We start from the raw sequence: 16,154 nt of genomic DNA on the forward strand, positions 1-16,154 counted from the left end.
GCTGGAGAGGTAAAATAGTTCCCTTTTGCTTTTAATGTTAAGGGGATTATGGGATGTTTTACACGATCCGAATGAAGTGGGTTATCATCCCTTTTTAGATGACATTGTGGTTTAATCCGTTACTAGTCACAATCCTCATAGAAAAATATTTCAATCTCCAGGGTACTGATAATCTTTATTTGCATTATCATGTCTGGACATGATGTTCATGGCAGTGGGCGGCCATTATCATCTCAATTTCATGTGCAGAACATGGCGTAATTCTGATTAGAAGAGGTTAAGCCTGTAAATATGGGTCTAATTGATATTTACAGAATGCTGTGTATAAATGAAGTTTGTTTCAAACATATATTAAGTGATAAGTATGAGAAGAAAAAACAAAAAACAGGAGTACATCATAGCTGCATTTGTTGGATTTATTGAAATTATTTTGTGTTGAAGTAACAAAAGAGCAATTCGTGGAACAATCAGAAATCAAGTTCTTGTTAATTTTTTAAAGCTAGAGACTGGCAAGTACCAATATCGGTAGTGGAACCAAATTAGAAAGAAGGCTAGAGAATTGCCATTCATTTCATGCAATTTTAAGGAAAATTCCTATATTGAATAAAGGTCTTAATAAGCTGTCAGTTTTTTGGGAGGGAAATTTTTACATATAAAAATACCAGTGGTATTGCCACTTCTTATTAGAAATTACTCACGATTTGAGAACCGGTATCGGTCTGGAAAAAAAGTGTTATCGAACATCCCTAATTAAAACTATAGTGCCTGAATAAATGAATAACATAAAAAAGTTTTATGCATAGGATAGTCTATTATTATCCCCCATGTCGTTGACTATCAGTATTTGTTTACAGACTACCAGGTGGTAATTAAGTTGCATCATGAGGGACTCACCATAAGCAGCAGGGAAACAAAAGGAACCTCGTTTGCTGTGTGGAACTCCGACTTCCTGTTTGACCTTCCTCCAGGAGACATCAGTCACTTACCACTCATGTTGGAGTTTATAATCATGCAGGTACCCGCATTAAACATTCTAACTGAACGTGAATCTTTTTATCAGTCCTTTGCATTTGAAGGAATTAAATTTCCTCCTTTCCCACATGACAGAGTCGTGCACGGTCACAATGTAAAATCCTCGGTCGAGTCCTCATCGGTGCTGAGGCTGCAGAGGCGGGATGTGCTCACTGGAGGGACACGTGCAGTCGACAAGAGGAGCAGTCATTTTGGCACACGGTTCAACCAGAACCTTCATAGAAAATATGGGCAAGATGTACTGTTTATGATCTCCATCCCAAATGCCAAGTTGGAATTTGCCATGAAGTGCCGGCGACTTGGCCTTTGAGGTCTCAGCATGTGTGTTGTTGTGCATTTTTAAATGAAACCAATGCAATAGTTTTAAAAAATGACACCAAGATATACTATTTATTAACTTCCACCTTCATGAGCCATAATCTGCGCAAATAAATCAGACACACTTTACAAATTGACAGGTGCAGAGAAGAAATGCTAGGCTCACTGCTAGCTTTCTATGCCTACGTCGGGTGAGTTCCAGCAGTTTTCCTCGGGTCAGATTATTTATCCATCAGAGAGATGGTCATAGGTCAAATTATAGCGTGTGTTAATGTAGACAATAAACATCCTGGCAAAATTGCTCTACACCTTGTTGATTAATGTAGGAGCTGGAATTATGTGTGAGCATAATGGATGATTGATGGCTGTTCCACATGATATCATCTGTGTACTGTGATTATGCCTTTTAATTAAATTAATCTGCATCTGTTACAAATGATAATCCAAAATGTATTAAATAGTCTTACTTGCAGTCAGTTAGAGTAAATAATCAAAACATGGAGTCATACAAGGCCAAGGATTTATAGGTTTATATTTATGTCTTTCAGTTGCATCTGTGAACTATAAAATGAGCAACTAGAGTGTTATTATGGTAAAATGTAAATAAAAATAATAATGTTGACATTACATCCAAAGAAAGGGTTGTTATCAGCAATAAAATACTAGTTTGTTTCTTAAAGTTTACAGATGTAGCTAACACAACAAAAGGAAATTTAGAAACAGGTTTTTTTGTATGGATAGCATATGGTTCTGTTCTCTCTGTTTTATTTTTATTTTATTCTGTACTGTATTATTTGGCGGGGATAGGTTACTCAGCATAGTTGGTTCACATTCCATACCAGTAGGTGGCGGTAGCGCACTTAAACGTATCTTGCCAACCGCTCTGAAACATTACAAGAAGAAGACTAAGTCGGAAGTGGTAATACTGATGCTCGCCGCAGCGTTTCCACAGCATTCAACAAGCACGGTACGTTCAATTTACCAATTCATTGAATTGAAATAATTAACCTTGTTGGTCATTCGTGCGTTTTTTTTAACAAGAAAACGTATTCGGGTGCATTTTAAAAGAAAGTTTGCTACTTAACCTTCTGGTTTGTTCGCAATAGATACTGTGCTGCTGCCGCTCTACTGAGGAAAACTCGCGCTAATGTTATCTGCTAGTATTTTAGCTGTTCATAACACACGAGTTCCCGTGTTTACGTATCGGACATTAAACGCTTATTTCAATTGAATTCCACATACAACAAATTGTCTTGCAGTACTTGTTTTTTTTATTTTCAACTGTTCTTTTGTGCCACTTTTTTGCAGGGTTACGCTTGAGTTTTAGTAGGCATGGCTTCGGATTGGCTGGGTAGTTTGGTGTCAATCAACTGTGGACCAACACTGGGAGTCTATCAGGGAGAAGTGTCATCAGTGGATCAGTCCTGTCAAACCATCTCGCTCAGACAACCTTTCCACAATGGAGTAAGGTGCCCAGTGCCGGAGGTCACATTCAGGTAAAGCTTGTGACGTTTAAAAAAAGAAAGATAAAGTATAATCTAGGAATCTGTGTGAGATTTTAAATGTAACCAGAATTACCAGAGATTATTCTGTTGAGATTATTCCAGTGACACTCAAAATTTCCAGTGATATTTTCCATTTATAACCGTCAATACATTTGAGCCATTTTGTTAAATGCAGGATTCAAACTTTCTGCATCTTTGACCTTTTTTCAGAAGGCTGTTATCATTAGAAAATAGTTTTCAACACAAAATAATCGGAAGGCCTGCTTTCAGTAAAGTAATTGTGGCACTTTCAGTAACTATTTCCAACAACCATCACTCACAGACCTACACATTTGTTTCCATTATGTTGCAGTGCCATTGACATAAAAGACCTCAAGATATTGGAAATCAGAAATGGAAATACCCAAAACAACTCTTCCGTCTCCACCAAAACAAGCAGTACTCCGGTTGCGGTACCAAAAGGTGATCCTCGTAGCGCAGACATGGTCAACTCTCCGCAACACTGCTCCAAAAGCTATGGCGAACGCCATCTGGATGTCCCCAAGGGCTTCAGACGAAGACACAACTCCTGTAAATTTGGGATTACCTCCAAAGTTCTGACTTGTTTGTCTATGTTCCAAAAGTAAGATCCACCTATGATCACTGTTGCAGGGTCATCAAGCAGTCGAGGTGCAAACCAAGCCACCCCTAAAAAGAACGGGGTGAAAAACGGTATCAGCCAGATGAAGCAAAGGGACGACGAGTGCTTCGGGGACGGCATGGACGACGGCCTGGACACAGACTTTGATTTTGAGGGAAACCTGGCCCTTTTCGACAAAGCGGCCGTTTTCTCAGAGATTGACACATCGGGGCGTCGGAATGGTGCGAGGTCACGCGGTACACCTCAAGAACAGACTCCCTCGCGCTACCGCCATGATGAGAACATTATTGAAAGCAAACCTATCGTGTACAGACAGATAACAGTACCGCAGCCTGGAGCCAAAGAGTACTGCACTGGTATGTTTTTTACAATTACACAGGATGGAAGAATGTGGAAATTAGTTCATCGGTAATCTTGCTTTTTGTTTGCATCTAGACTCTGGACTGGTTGTGCCCAGCATAGCTTACGAACTGCACAAGCGTCTGCTGTCAGTCGCGGAGCGCTATGGCCTCACGTTGGAGCGGCGACTTGAGATGACCGGCGTGTGCGCCAGTCAGATGGCGCTCACGCTGCTCGGTGGGCCCAACAGGTAAGCAGAATGAAAAGCTAAATGTCAAGAAGGTTGCTTGATCTTTATTTGAATTTCTGTGATTTCAGGTTCACGCCAAAGAATCTCCACCAGCGTCCCACCGTGGCTCTACTATGCGGTCCGCATGTGCAGGGGGCGCAGGGCATCAGCTGCGGTCGTCACCTGGCCAATCACGAAGTTGAGGTCGTTCTGTTTCTGCCCAACTTCGTCAAGATGCTCGACTCAGTCACCAGCGAGCTAACTCTCTTCAGTAAGACTTGTGGCAAGCTAGTGTCAAATATCAAAGGTGAGTTTTCTTTTTTTTTTTTTTTTTGTGACTACTGTGAAAGCTTATTGCCTGACTGCAGTATGAATTTTACACCAATAGAGGGTACTAATACAGTGAAACAATCACAAGGATAAAATTGATAGCATAACACAGGAATGAAGGTGGTGTCTGCGAAGCCTTCAGGCAAAAATGATGTCCCGGCTTTGGTCCAAAACATTGTTTCAGATGGCCTGATATCTTGTCTGATTGCACAGATCTGCCCGATACCCCCGTGGATCTAATCATAAACTGCCTCGATTGCCATGAGAACACTTTCCTGATGGATCAGCCTTGGTACCGGGCAGCTACAGAATGGGCCAACCAGAACCGGGCGCCAGTGCTCAGCTTGGATCCTCCCATTAGTGGACAGGGGCAGGCGGTGGAGGCCAAGTGGTCCCTCTCCCTTTGCCTCCCCCTTTCCTTAGGTGAGGGAGCTGGCAGAGTTTACCTGTGCGACATAGGCGTCCCCCGCCAGGTGTTCCAGGAAGTTGGCATCAAGTACCTCTCTCCTTTTGGGTGCAAATTTGTCATCCCGCTGCACTCGGCATAACAGGAAGGATCACTTCTTGAAGCTTTAACCATCGTGAGAGCTCTGTATTTCTGAGCTTCATGTGTTTAGTCATAGTTGCTGACATTTCAATATGTGAATGTGAGCTCTCATTCTTTCTGGAGGACCATCGTTGACATTTATTAGTTGTTCAAGACTACATGCTTGTGGATTGGAGTGTAAACAGTTTTCAATTCGAGATTACGCTGAAATATTAACATCTTTTAGAGGCTGTGGTAATTATAGAAAAGAAAACTTTATTTAAAAGAACTAATGTTGTCATAATACTGTTATATTTTCTTGGACAATTCTGGGCTTGATCATTGTTATACAAACGCCATCCAAAGCCATGGAGTTATTGAACAATGTTTCTTACATCTTAAGTCACAGACATGTTTAACAAAACAGGCAGCTACTGACTTAAAAGGATGATAATGTCTAAATGTGACTATTATTTTTTTTGTCTGTGCAGAGGTGGATTGTGTGATACAAAGTGCTACACTATATTATTTTGTGGTATCATCTGAAGACAGACATAAAACATTTGCCCATTTCAAGTTAGTTCTCTCACAGTTTATATGGTAGGCCACTAACTAACCAAATATTTTGAATAGTATTTGAGTAGCAAAAGTAAAAGGACTCTTGATTAGACAGTTAAATAGATAATAATTAAAAGTTGAAGAACAACCAATCTGAGTCGAGGATGGATGGACAGCAATGAAAGAGGATTTTACTCACTTTGAGAATGGTCGATCGACACTTGGGAAGTGGTTTCCCTTGTTACTGATAGTGATTTTGAAGTCAGAGATGAGCATAATGCTGTGAAATCGAATTCAGGTTTGGAGAGTACATGTCAGTGCTCTGTGTTGTGCTTGAGGTCTTTGCCAGCAAATGGGGAAATAGTTGGTTCATTCTATTATGGGACCAGCTTCACGTTGATTATACACATTCTCCGCACATTTATATTTTTCAGTTACATACATATAATTTAGATTTTATTTGCATTTAGATAAGAGCAAAATATTACGGGAGGATTAAGAAGTCCTTGCTTCATATTTGCGTCAGCGTTGTCATTTTTCACCCAACATTCCAGAGGGCCGACGTGTTGCTGGCAGCGAGCCTGTTGTGTCAGCTCGCATTGATGATTGTGATTCCTTTTGTGTTGTTGTTTTTCCTGTGCCAGTGGAGCTGGAAACCTCACACTTATCCTGCTGTCATTGCAGCAGCCTTGTTTGGTAAAATTGTTCATATTGTTTAGTTTTTCACGACCAGTATCACCTTTAGTGGTTGTTTTGTCCAGAAGAGATTGCATTTAAAAGAAAATCTCATTTAAATACATATTGTCACTGTTTTCTAAATTGTGTTATGTCTGCAAACTGAAAGAATTAAACATGTTGGCCTTATTTTTTTGCCTTTATCATAATTGTGTGTTTGCTGAAATTTTACTGCTGACGTGAGTCACCTTGCTTGCAGTTTGAGTCTTTGCTTTGTGGACGACACATCAAAACTGATTGAACAGAGAAAACAAACATTCATTTAAATGTACGTGCAACTGTGTAGCCAAGATAACTATGAAAAGAAGAAAATAAAATGTAAATGGGAATATAAACAAAATAACACTAAATCGCTTCGTATAATGTGTGGATAAAATCACAAAATTACATAAATGTAGGTCAGTGCTTCTGGAAAAGGTGTTGCCAGCCCTCTGGTCAGCTGGTATTTTATTTGAAAATCACCATGAAAGCATTGCATTATTAGACGTTTTGGTTTATAGTGAGATAAATTAAAATAAACTGTTCAAAAACGTTCAGTATTTCACATTGTACTGTGCTCATACAAAGTCTCGGTTGGTGGTCTGTGTATTTTCTGTCCCAATATGGTGGCCTTAGTACTACAAGCTGTTGCAGGAATGCTGCGCATGCGTAATGCGGAATTAAGGTGTGACAAGAATTTGAAGGGGTGACAGGAATTTGAAGGCGTGTGTGACAATAGTATCTGTCACAACCTAATAAGTACAGTCATGATATGTTCCTATTTTGTCTTGCAGGTGTTGATTCACACTTGAATCTATTTAGTTTCACTTATTTGTGTTTGTACGCGATAGGCTCCGCACTCACTGGCGAGTTTTTGTCAACATTCGGGGACACCTGTGACGATCTTTGGCATTTGGATTGATTGACTTGATTTTCTTTCTTTCTACTTTATTTTATTTTATTGGCCCTAAATGTTTCATCCGATACTACCTGAAGTCACTTCCACCCGCATTCAGGTACGGTAAATACTGTATTTTACAGCGTTCTTGGGAAACGAGATTTTGGGCTTGTCCGTTTGTATTTACTTACGTATATATTCATTAATTTATTCATCCTAAATCACTCATTCCCTGCTTGCCGTTTATTGCGTCTGTCACCTCCACCATGTGCCGATATGATTTTGTTAAAGAGAATACAACGTCTTTGAATAACAATCAGTGCACGTAAACAGCTAAATGTTAAGAAAATCGTGGCAATGCACAGTATTAGACGTTTATGGTACTGACATTCAGGGACATCTCTGGGTTTTCTGGACTTGAGGGTAAACCACCTCCGGGAGATGTTTGGGATGAAAAATAAAACAAAGGCAAATGTAACCGCAGTGATAAAAACACACAAAAAACTAGTTTAAGAAAACAACAGTAAATCCCCAAAACACATTTAAAAATGACTCAATACACGAGGACATTTCCAACCAGAATTCATCGGTGTTGGTTGGAAGGTAGATTCGGGTACTGGGGGGATTTGGACTTATAGCAAAATGGATAAGAAGGACAGTCCTCCCTTGAGTCCAGTGATCAGTCATTCTGATGTGTGGCACAGTACACGTTTTGTGTTTTTGCTTAGTTATTTGTTGTTTTTTTTGTCTTCATTTCCATTTGCTTTTCTTTTATTTTGTTATTATTTTGTTTGTCTTATGTAGTTGTGATCATTGGCACTCTGAGCTCTGATTTTGTCAACAAATGAAGGAGTGGCAGATATGAACGTCTGCATTCTTCTGTCTTCCCGGACCTAGTCCGACTTGTAGTGTTAAAACAATGTCCAACTCGTACAAGAGTTTGATGTTGATCAACCAGTTCAACGGCAAAAACAAGGGACGCTGCACACCATAAAGGAGTTTCTCTCATTAGTTGCATACTCGGGCTCTGCAATATTGGTAAAAAATATATGCGATATATTTTGTTATGTTAAAAATGATTGCAGATTAGAAGTTTAATTAACCTGCTCTCGGGAGATGGATGGGTAGATGTAGATGACACACAGAGGTGAGCTGTGTGAATGTTTATACGATGACTTCTATGTTTTAGAGATGCATTTATTTGTATTCTATTGCTTGCTTTATTGTGCTGGGACATAAGTTGCATTTTACATTCTACTTTGTGCAAATGTAAATTGAATGGCAGTAAACAAACCTTTTGACCTCACCATTCTAAAACAAAATATTCTATTGTTAGAATTACTACATTAATTAACTAACAATGAGTGACAGGTCATTCCTCCGGTTATTCAACAATGGAAATCTTTTACAGCGAAACAGAATATATTATTTTAAAACAGGTTCCTGAGCATTTTGCCAACTCTTTTTTAATGTAGTAGAAAAGAAGTAAGCATGATAGAAACAAAACTATATACAAAAAAATATTAGCACATTGTTAGATGGCTTGATGATTTACAACTTGTAAAAAAATGAGTTGAACGAGTCTCATAATTTAATTGAACTTTAGGACATTTACAAATTTGTCATCAAAATTATATTAATAACAATTCATTAACTCATTCACCACATTAGATAACAAGTAAGTTGAGCCAGTCTCACGATGTCACATTGTATAAAGTGACAGTACTGTGCTTGGAGCGCTCTCGAAAAAAACACAAATACAGAAGTAAACACCAAAATTGTTCTAGTAAGTCAGAGATAATGCATTATAGAAAATTATTGAGCTTTCTCGCTCAAATAATTATTTGAAAAAAAGGTTTGACGGTTGTATTGATTATTTGTATCCACGATCTTATCTTCATGGAGGCCCTGCCCTCAAGGGAAACAGCAAGCGAGGAAGTAGCGTGACTTAATTCGCACTACCACACTGTAACACCCCTCACTTTTGCGTGTGTGTCATGGAAATATTTAGCACAAACATCCAGAGTTGCTGCCAAGATTATTTCTAACGCTGCCAACGAGTCCAAGCTAGAGTAGCAGTGTTTTAACTTTTTATAGCTAAATCAGGTGTGAGTCTCTTGTGTGAATTGGACCAATTCTTCTTTTTGTTTTTAGTAATAGCACAATAACTAATACAAAATGTATCATCATAATTAAAGCTATTTGTCCATTTTCTACACCATACGTCAATCACAGAACACGACGTGTGCACCGATGGAAATGTTCACAAGCAGACCACGATATCTGTGAGGGAATTTGGACTGTGGCAGCATGGCAAAGGTGTAAAACCGTCCTCGTTGTGTTGTTCGGATTTACCGAAAACATTCAAGTAGAACACTGATCCTACATTTTGATGATTTCCGATAGACTCCGTGGCCCAATGGTACAAAGTGTGTGGCAAGAGTCAGCTTTAAAGGCTCATTGGAGCACCACCTCCCCTTTCATGAAGGAGATCTATTAACTATTGTTGCGACAACACAGGTAAGCCTCATTTGTGTTCCCGATCTGCTCCTTTTCATTGCTGACATGTTGTCTTACAGGATCCAGAGTGGTGTAAAGCTAAAAATGAAGCAGGTCGTGAAGGAAGAGTTCCCACCAGCCACATTCAGAAATGCCGTCGGAACGTTGCACCTGTGGAAAATCCCAACGAGCTCAATCTTATGCCGTGAGTGTCCAAATAAATTTTTTTTTGGGTAGATGTGTACTAATGGTACCTCCGTGGTTGTCGTGGCAGATGGTTTCATGGCAAAATGACACGGCATCAGGCTGAGGACTTGCTCTCCCCACCGGAGAAGGGCCTATTCTTGGTGAGAGAGAGCACCAACTATCCAGGGGACTACACACTGTGTTTGAGCACCGACGACAGAGTGGTGCACTACCACATTAAATACGGCAACGGCAAGCTTTCCATCGATGAGGAAGTCTACTTTAGCAACCTCATCCAGCTGGTTGAGGTATAACCTTAAAAGGAGCCTTTTCTTATTTAAATATCTTCCTTGGTCATATTTAAAGGCATAAATTTGACAACTCATGTTTGTTTGTGACTTAGAAAGATACAGAGGAATTTTTTGCTTTTTGACATGACACGGGGGACAAATCTGGAATCCCGCTATTTTTTGGCCCTTAATAAAATAATTTGTTTTCATTTCAAGCATTCTCTCAATCTAAAATCATTGTACATCCCCCCAAGCACTACAAAAGCAGTTCAGATGGGCTGTGCACTTGTCTCATCAATCCAAAATTGGAAGGGAAAACTGTAGCTGTCCAAAATGAACTTTTGAGAGGTGAGTCTTACTTGATATCCATGTGCGGACTGCTGGTGGTGTGTAATTGTTGCTGTTTTTGGCTCACCAACAGGTGGTTGGGTGATGAACAGAAAGGAACTGAAGTTCCTGAAGACCATTGGAAGAGGCGAGTTCGGAGGCATGTAGCAATTTGACTAAACGAGAACATTGTTGGTTGATTTGCTGTGATATTAGCGCATGGTCATTGGTAACGGAGAGTTTTTGTGTTTGCAGAAGTCAAGTTGGCTGAGTACGAAAAGAAGCAAGTCGCTGTGAAGATCTTCAAAAATAATCCCACAGCGCAGGCCTTTATTGCAGAGGCCTCTGTCATGATGTAAGTAATGCAAAAACAATCATGGAATCAAAATCACATATAATATTGTTCTGACAAAAAAAAAAGCCACCCACCTTCCTTTTTTTTTTCAAAGGAAATTAAGTCACACTAACTTGGTGAAGCTGCTTGGAGTGATTACAGAGGAGGACGGCGGTTTGCTCATTATTACTGAATATATGAGAAAGGTGAGTTTCCGTCCCATCTATCGTCAACATCCTTAATGACTTGACTTCTATGAGTGTGTTTTTTCTTCAGGGTACCTTGGTGGATTACCTGCGTTCTAGAGAACGGCCGGTCCTCACTAGTGTTACGCTTATCAATTTTGCACTGTGTGTACATCGCACATCCACACTTGACAACCACTGAACAATATTTGAGATAGAATTATTTGAAGATCAAAATAGCCAACAAAAGAAAATAGTCATTGAACTGTAGTTGTCTGGTTGTTCTTTTTGTAGAGACGTCTGTGAGGCCATGGTGTATTTGGAGTCTAATAACTTTGTGCACCGAGCCCTTGCAGCGCGTAACGTTCTCCTATCAGAGGAGCTCATCGCTAAAATCACTGACTTTGGTTTGACCAAGAAGGTGTCTTCTCTTGAGCATACCAAGCTACTGCCAGTCAAATGGACATCACCGGAAGCTCTCAAAGAAAAGGTACACTTGCGAAGTGCGTTGGAATTAGAAAATGTCAAAAGTCATCTTCAACTGCATGTTTTGTCTCTCCCTCAAAAAGAAATTCTCCACCAAATCAGATGTTTGGAGTTTTGGTATTTTGCTTTGGGAGATTTACTCGTTTGGTCAAATGCCATACCCGAAAATTGTAAGTATGTCGGAGATTCTCTAAAAATTATAAATATTGACTGGAATATAGAGTAGATTGGATTTTTAGATGTAGTAGTGAGGAGCTCATGTGTAGTCTAGGGGGTCCTCAGTTTACAACAGAGTTTCATCTTCATGGATTAAACCAGATTTTGTACGTTGAAACACGTACGGCTGTATTTTCAGAAACGGTACATCTGCACTGTGGCAAACCTTATTTTTGTTTGATAGCACTTTTTTTCAGATCGATAAACTCTCGAGTAATCACAGAGACGATACCAAGAACCGATACAAGTAGTACCTTTGATTCATATTTTTTTATTGAACCAATCACAGATCATTTAAAAAAACTATATAGAATATATTCCATTTTTTCCTTAAAATTACAAAAAATTACTGGCAATTTTCTTTTTTCCATTCATTCATAAAGTACATCTTTTGTATAGAACACACAATGAAATGAATTTAAATAAATAAAACCAATTACATAAAATGTCCCAAAATATGTTTTTGCAAAACTCTTTTTCAAAGAATACAGTAAAGTGTGAAGAAGTATTGGCTTCAAATTAGAAGTACAGAATCTCTGAAGTGCAGATGTACGGGTTCACGAAACATACACCGACCGAGCACCCCTTGTCTGCTGCTTATAGTAGTAATCTTAACATTGCTTCCAATGTTTGCCCCTAGCAAAATTCACTTGCAACATTTAACTTGATTTATTAGTGTGCGTTGAAAACATGCTTCAGTCTCAACTGTGTGTTTCCACTGTGCAGGAATCAAAAAATGTGGGGCCTCTTTTGGAGAAGGGATACCGGATGCCTTCTCCGGACGGGTGTCCCGAAGTAATTTACGAAATCATGAATGACGGATGCTGGCACTCGGAACCTGAATCTCGACCAACATTTAAATTGTTGAAAGAGAGGCTGCAGGGCTCGAAACTAACGATTGCCCGATTGCCCGGGGCAAGTAGCGATGGCAGACGGGCAAGTAGAATTTTTTCCTCACTTGCCCGAACTTGCCCTGCCATAATAACATGTTTTCAAGCTGTAAAAAGACGATTTTGTGCATAATTTCTCGCAACATCTGCCGCTTCTGGTCCGACATTTTGTTTTCTAGGGAGCGGTTAGTTTCTCATGTAAGTCTGCAATACATTGATAACGGCAAAGCGCTTCGTAATTAAATGCATGCTCTCTCACCCGTCCCTGGCTCTTCTGCGCCTGCGCACCAGCAGAGCTTGTTTCCGGTTGGCGGATACGAAGGCATATGAAGGCAAAACTTATAGTGTTGTCTTTTTTATTGCAAAAATGTGTCGGGCAAGTAAAAATCCACTCCAAAAAAATTCGGGCAAGTAAAATTTTGTTTCGGGCAAGTAAAATTTTCTCTAACTTGCCCGAGGGCAACTTGGGCAAAAAATAAGCTTCGAGCCCTGGGCTGTTGGGTGTAAAAACAGATCTCCGACAAATTAGCACACAGCTCTGATGAGACACTGCGTCTTCAACTTTCATCTTGGATTGTGGGAGGAGGAAACCTCAGTGGATTCATTATTTGACCGTTTTCATTTTATACCAGTAGAGATGTGTCTCTTACAGTATATTTTTTAACCTTGTTTATTTTCTAATTTGAGAAAGTTTCATCACACTCCATTGTGTGTTGAATCTGAATGCATCAAACAAATGAGGACTAAGTGACTTGTTGCTCATGCATCGTTCAATACATGATATTGAAACACAGCAAAGCCTTTAACAATGAATGTGAACCTGATGTAGAGATTTTCTGGGTCCGGGGTACCACGTAGATGTTGAAGTTGCTGTGAGGGGGCAAAAAAAACCCCCACTGTGAGTCAAGTTTGTTTCATTATGTTTAGGGAGAAGCATTTTTGATTTGCTAGATTACTTTGTTTTGAAGTAGATATTGGCAAGAATGTCAGAATGAAGATGATGATACATATACATACATACATTATACATATATTTATACTTCTCATTTCTGTAATCTACACAGCGCAACAAATTTTACATGGGCTCACATACAGTATATACCATATTGGTCCGAATATAAGACGACCCTGATTATAAGACGACCCCCTCTTTTTCAAGACTCAAGTTTGAAAAAAGCCTTTGTCTAGACCTTGAATGTAAGACGACCGCTCCCCCTTTTTAAATTTTATTTCAATGAAAAATACCTCCTCTTATATTCGGGCCAATAACCGTTTGCTAAATGTTCTTTATAAAGTGTTTTGTAACTATTTTGTAGCAGCAACCTTCTGACATAATTGTAACAAGATATTTTTTCAAGCTGTGTTACATGTGTGAAGTCGCAACAAGTAATTATTACATCCGGAGAAAGGAAGAATTGAAAAATCCCCGAATTAATATGACATTCCTGCACGAGTGGATGGAAAATCAATGTGAAGATGCATTGTCGTTTTGTAATCTTATTGGTGGTGTAAAATGAACAGGTGTGTGCATTTTAAAGCTGACAACAGTTTTATTGTATAAAGTTTTTAGAAGTTTTAATAAAATACAAAAACAGTAAACACGCAGTGACGCAGCTATTTGCCATACTGCGCAATGCCAAACAAAGGTGGGAGGTAGTGATGTGCATTCCAGTTCTTTTAAGTGAACCGAATCGTTCAACGAATTGTCCACCCCACATACACTGATCCGTTTTTTTTTTTTTTCAAATCACTCACTCATTGACTCGTTCACTCAACGATCCGTTCAGTTGGTGAACGGGAAATGCAACTCACGACTTCTTCGTTTTGTTTTTCGGCGAGGTGGCAGCAGCTTCAATGCGCACTACCAACACCTACTGGTTGAAGTCATATGAACTGAAAAAAGAACCAATCACTTTAGGAAGTGATTCGTTGACTCTTGTTCACTGAAAGGAATCGGATTCGTTCCTTTGAACGAATCGTTCACTCACGAGCCAACACTAGTGGGAGGAAAAACTTGAACGCTTCGACTGAAGGAGGTGTGACTGAGTTACCAGTGTGAAATTTAGAAGATATTTTTAAAGTCCTGATGTACTTTCTAAAATTTAAGTGGACCTCAGTGCGCACTGCGCAGGGAGCTTAATTTGGTGCGGTCGAGCAACCGCAGCGCGCCGGGCGCTCACTGTCGCATTGCTTAAAGAGCGCCTTTGTGTTTTAGGATGAACAGCAGAGACCAAAGGAACAAGGCAAAGTGTTGTGAAATAAAATATTACCTGTAATACGCATTTTGTTATTTGCTGATTGAAACTGCTAATTAAACTGTGAATTGAAACTAATAGGAAGAAAACAACTCTCGCTCTTTATATAGCTGACGTGTCTTGCGCATCCGTTCTGTGCATTTTATTTCACAACACTTTGCCTTGTTCCTTTCTTCTCTGCTGTTCACTTCAAACACGCTCCATGCGACCGCAATGCTCTCGTATCAGACGCTTGCTCGATCACCTGCTCGTTTGCTGTCCCGTGCGCGCACGGAGCGCGGTGGTGCGTTTATGGGCAGTCGGAGAAATCAACGCCAACAAAAAAAATTACATCCAGCCTAGTTAAGACCATACCAAAGACTATAAAAATGGGACCCATTGCCTCCCTGCGTGTGTGACAAACATTGGGAAAAAAAAAGAAAATTTTTTTTTAAAAATTCATAAAAATTGGGTGCGTATTATACATGGGTACAGGCTTTTTTCCAGCATCAGCATGCCATTTTTAGGGTGCGTATTATACATGGGGGCGCACTATACACGGAAAAAAACGGTAAGCACAAAACTAATCCTACATTTGGATTTATGTCATTTCCGATAGACACCATGGCCCAAAGGTACAGAATGTGTATACAGATTCATCTTATAAAGCTAACCTCCCCTTTAATGAAGGAGATCTATTGACTATCATTGCGGCTATACAGGTAAAGCTTGTTTGTCTGTTCTTTTTCCTTGAAGGAAACACTGTTCCTTGCTTAGCATGCACTATTTGCTCTTTATTTAAAGTCTTGCAGGATCCAGAGTGATGTACAGGAGAGCTAAAAATGAAGCAGGTTGTCAAGGAACAGTTCCTACCAGCCACATTCAGAAACGCTGTCGGAACGTTGCACCTGTGTAAAATTCCAGCGAATTGAATCTTATGCCCAAATTATGTTTGTTCATTAGCTCCCGCATCAGTTAACATGTCTGTTCCATTATAAGTTTTTTGTGCCACTTTTCATGTGGACCCAAAGTGGGGTGATTGTTTGAATGATTGTGATTCCAATTATTACCAAAATAATCATGACTAATAATTTTTGCAAAGTCGAGCAGCCCTTATAGCCCTATAAGGCAGTGCTTCTCAATTATTTTCTGTTACGCCCCCCCCAGCAAGAAGAAAACTATTCGCACCCCCCCCCCCCCTCCCCACCGTGACTATCCTAACTTGTCTTGTAAGTCGTAAAATGTTGCACTGTCGCAAACGTGACAGAAGTAACAATGAGGGCGCCACTGCCCCCTGCTGTAGTAAATGCGCAATTACACTTTATTCTAGTACTGCCAAAAAAAAAGCCTGTTCCCCAGGGTCACACGCGCCCCCCCAGATATAGCACCGCGCCCCCCTGCGCCCCACTATTTGAGAA

General features: G+C 39.8%; 2 protein-coding genes across 5 annotated transcripts; both read left to right on the forward strand.

Annotated features, from left to right (window-relative positions):
* Positions 1 to 2,205: 2,205 nt before the first annotated feature.
* Positions 2,206 to 6,341, forward strand: edc3 (enhancer of mRNA decapping 3 homolog (S. cerevisiae)). Of its 2 annotated transcripts, none has more exons than XM_061283749.1 (7): positions 2,206 to 2,317; positions 2,659 to 2,846; positions 3,208 to 3,425; positions 3,507 to 3,851; positions 3,931 to 4,084; positions 4,153 to 4,370; positions 4,607 to 6,341. In XM_061283749.1, the coding sequence occupies exons 2-7, from the start codon at positions 2,683 to 2,685 to the stop codon at positions 4,939 to 4,941; spliced, it is 1,434 nt and encodes a 477-aa protein (XP_061139733.1). In that variant the 5' UTR covers positions 2,206 to 2,317; positions 2,659 to 2,682; the 3' UTR covers positions 4,942 to 6,341. The 2 variants fall into 2 exon arrangements, with proteins under 2 accessions (XP_061139733.1, XP_061139734.1); XM_061283750.1 differs by having other exon boundaries at positions 3,208 to 3,317.
* A 561-nt stretch (positions 6,342 to 6,902) lies between these two features.
* On the forward strand, positions 6,903 to 14,101 carry LOC133157317 (tyrosine-protein kinase CSK-like). Of its 3 annotated transcripts, none has more exons than XM_061283746.1 (13): positions 6,904 to 7,207; positions 9,325 to 9,408; positions 9,496 to 9,609; positions 9,669 to 9,793; positions 9,863 to 10,082; positions 10,319 to 10,412; positions 10,486 to 10,551; positions 10,647 to 10,746; positions 10,841 to 10,931; positions 11,002 to 11,075; positions 11,205 to 11,400; positions 11,480 to 11,566; positions 12,339 to 14,101. In XM_061283746.1, the coding sequence occupies exons 2-13, from the start codon at positions 9,400 to 9,402 to the stop codon at positions 12,633 to 12,635; spliced, it is 1,473 nt and encodes a 490-aa protein (XP_061139730.1). In that variant the 5' UTR covers positions 6,904 to 7,207; positions 9,325 to 9,399; the 3' UTR covers positions 12,636 to 14,101. The 3 variants fall into 3 exon arrangements, with proteins under 3 accessions (XP_061139732.1, XP_061139730.1, XP_061139731.1); XM_061283747.1 differs by lacking the exon at positions 6,904 to 7,207 and adding an exon at positions 7,224 to 8,236; XM_061283748.1 differs by lacking the exons at positions 9,325 to 9,408; positions 9,496 to 9,609 and having other exon boundaries at positions 6,903 to 7,207.
* The last annotated feature ends 2,053 nt before the right edge of the window (positions 14,102 to 16,154 follow it).

The sequence above is a fragment of the Syngnathus typhle genome, linkage group LG7 (genome assembly GCF_033458585.1).
Source record: "Syngnathus typhle isolate RoL2023-S1 ecotype Sweden linkage group LG7, RoL_Styp_1.0, whole genome shotgun sequence".
NCBI classification, from domain to species: domain Eukaryota; kingdom Metazoa; phylum Chordata; class Actinopteri; order Syngnathiformes; family Syngnathidae; genus Syngnathus; species Syngnathus typhle.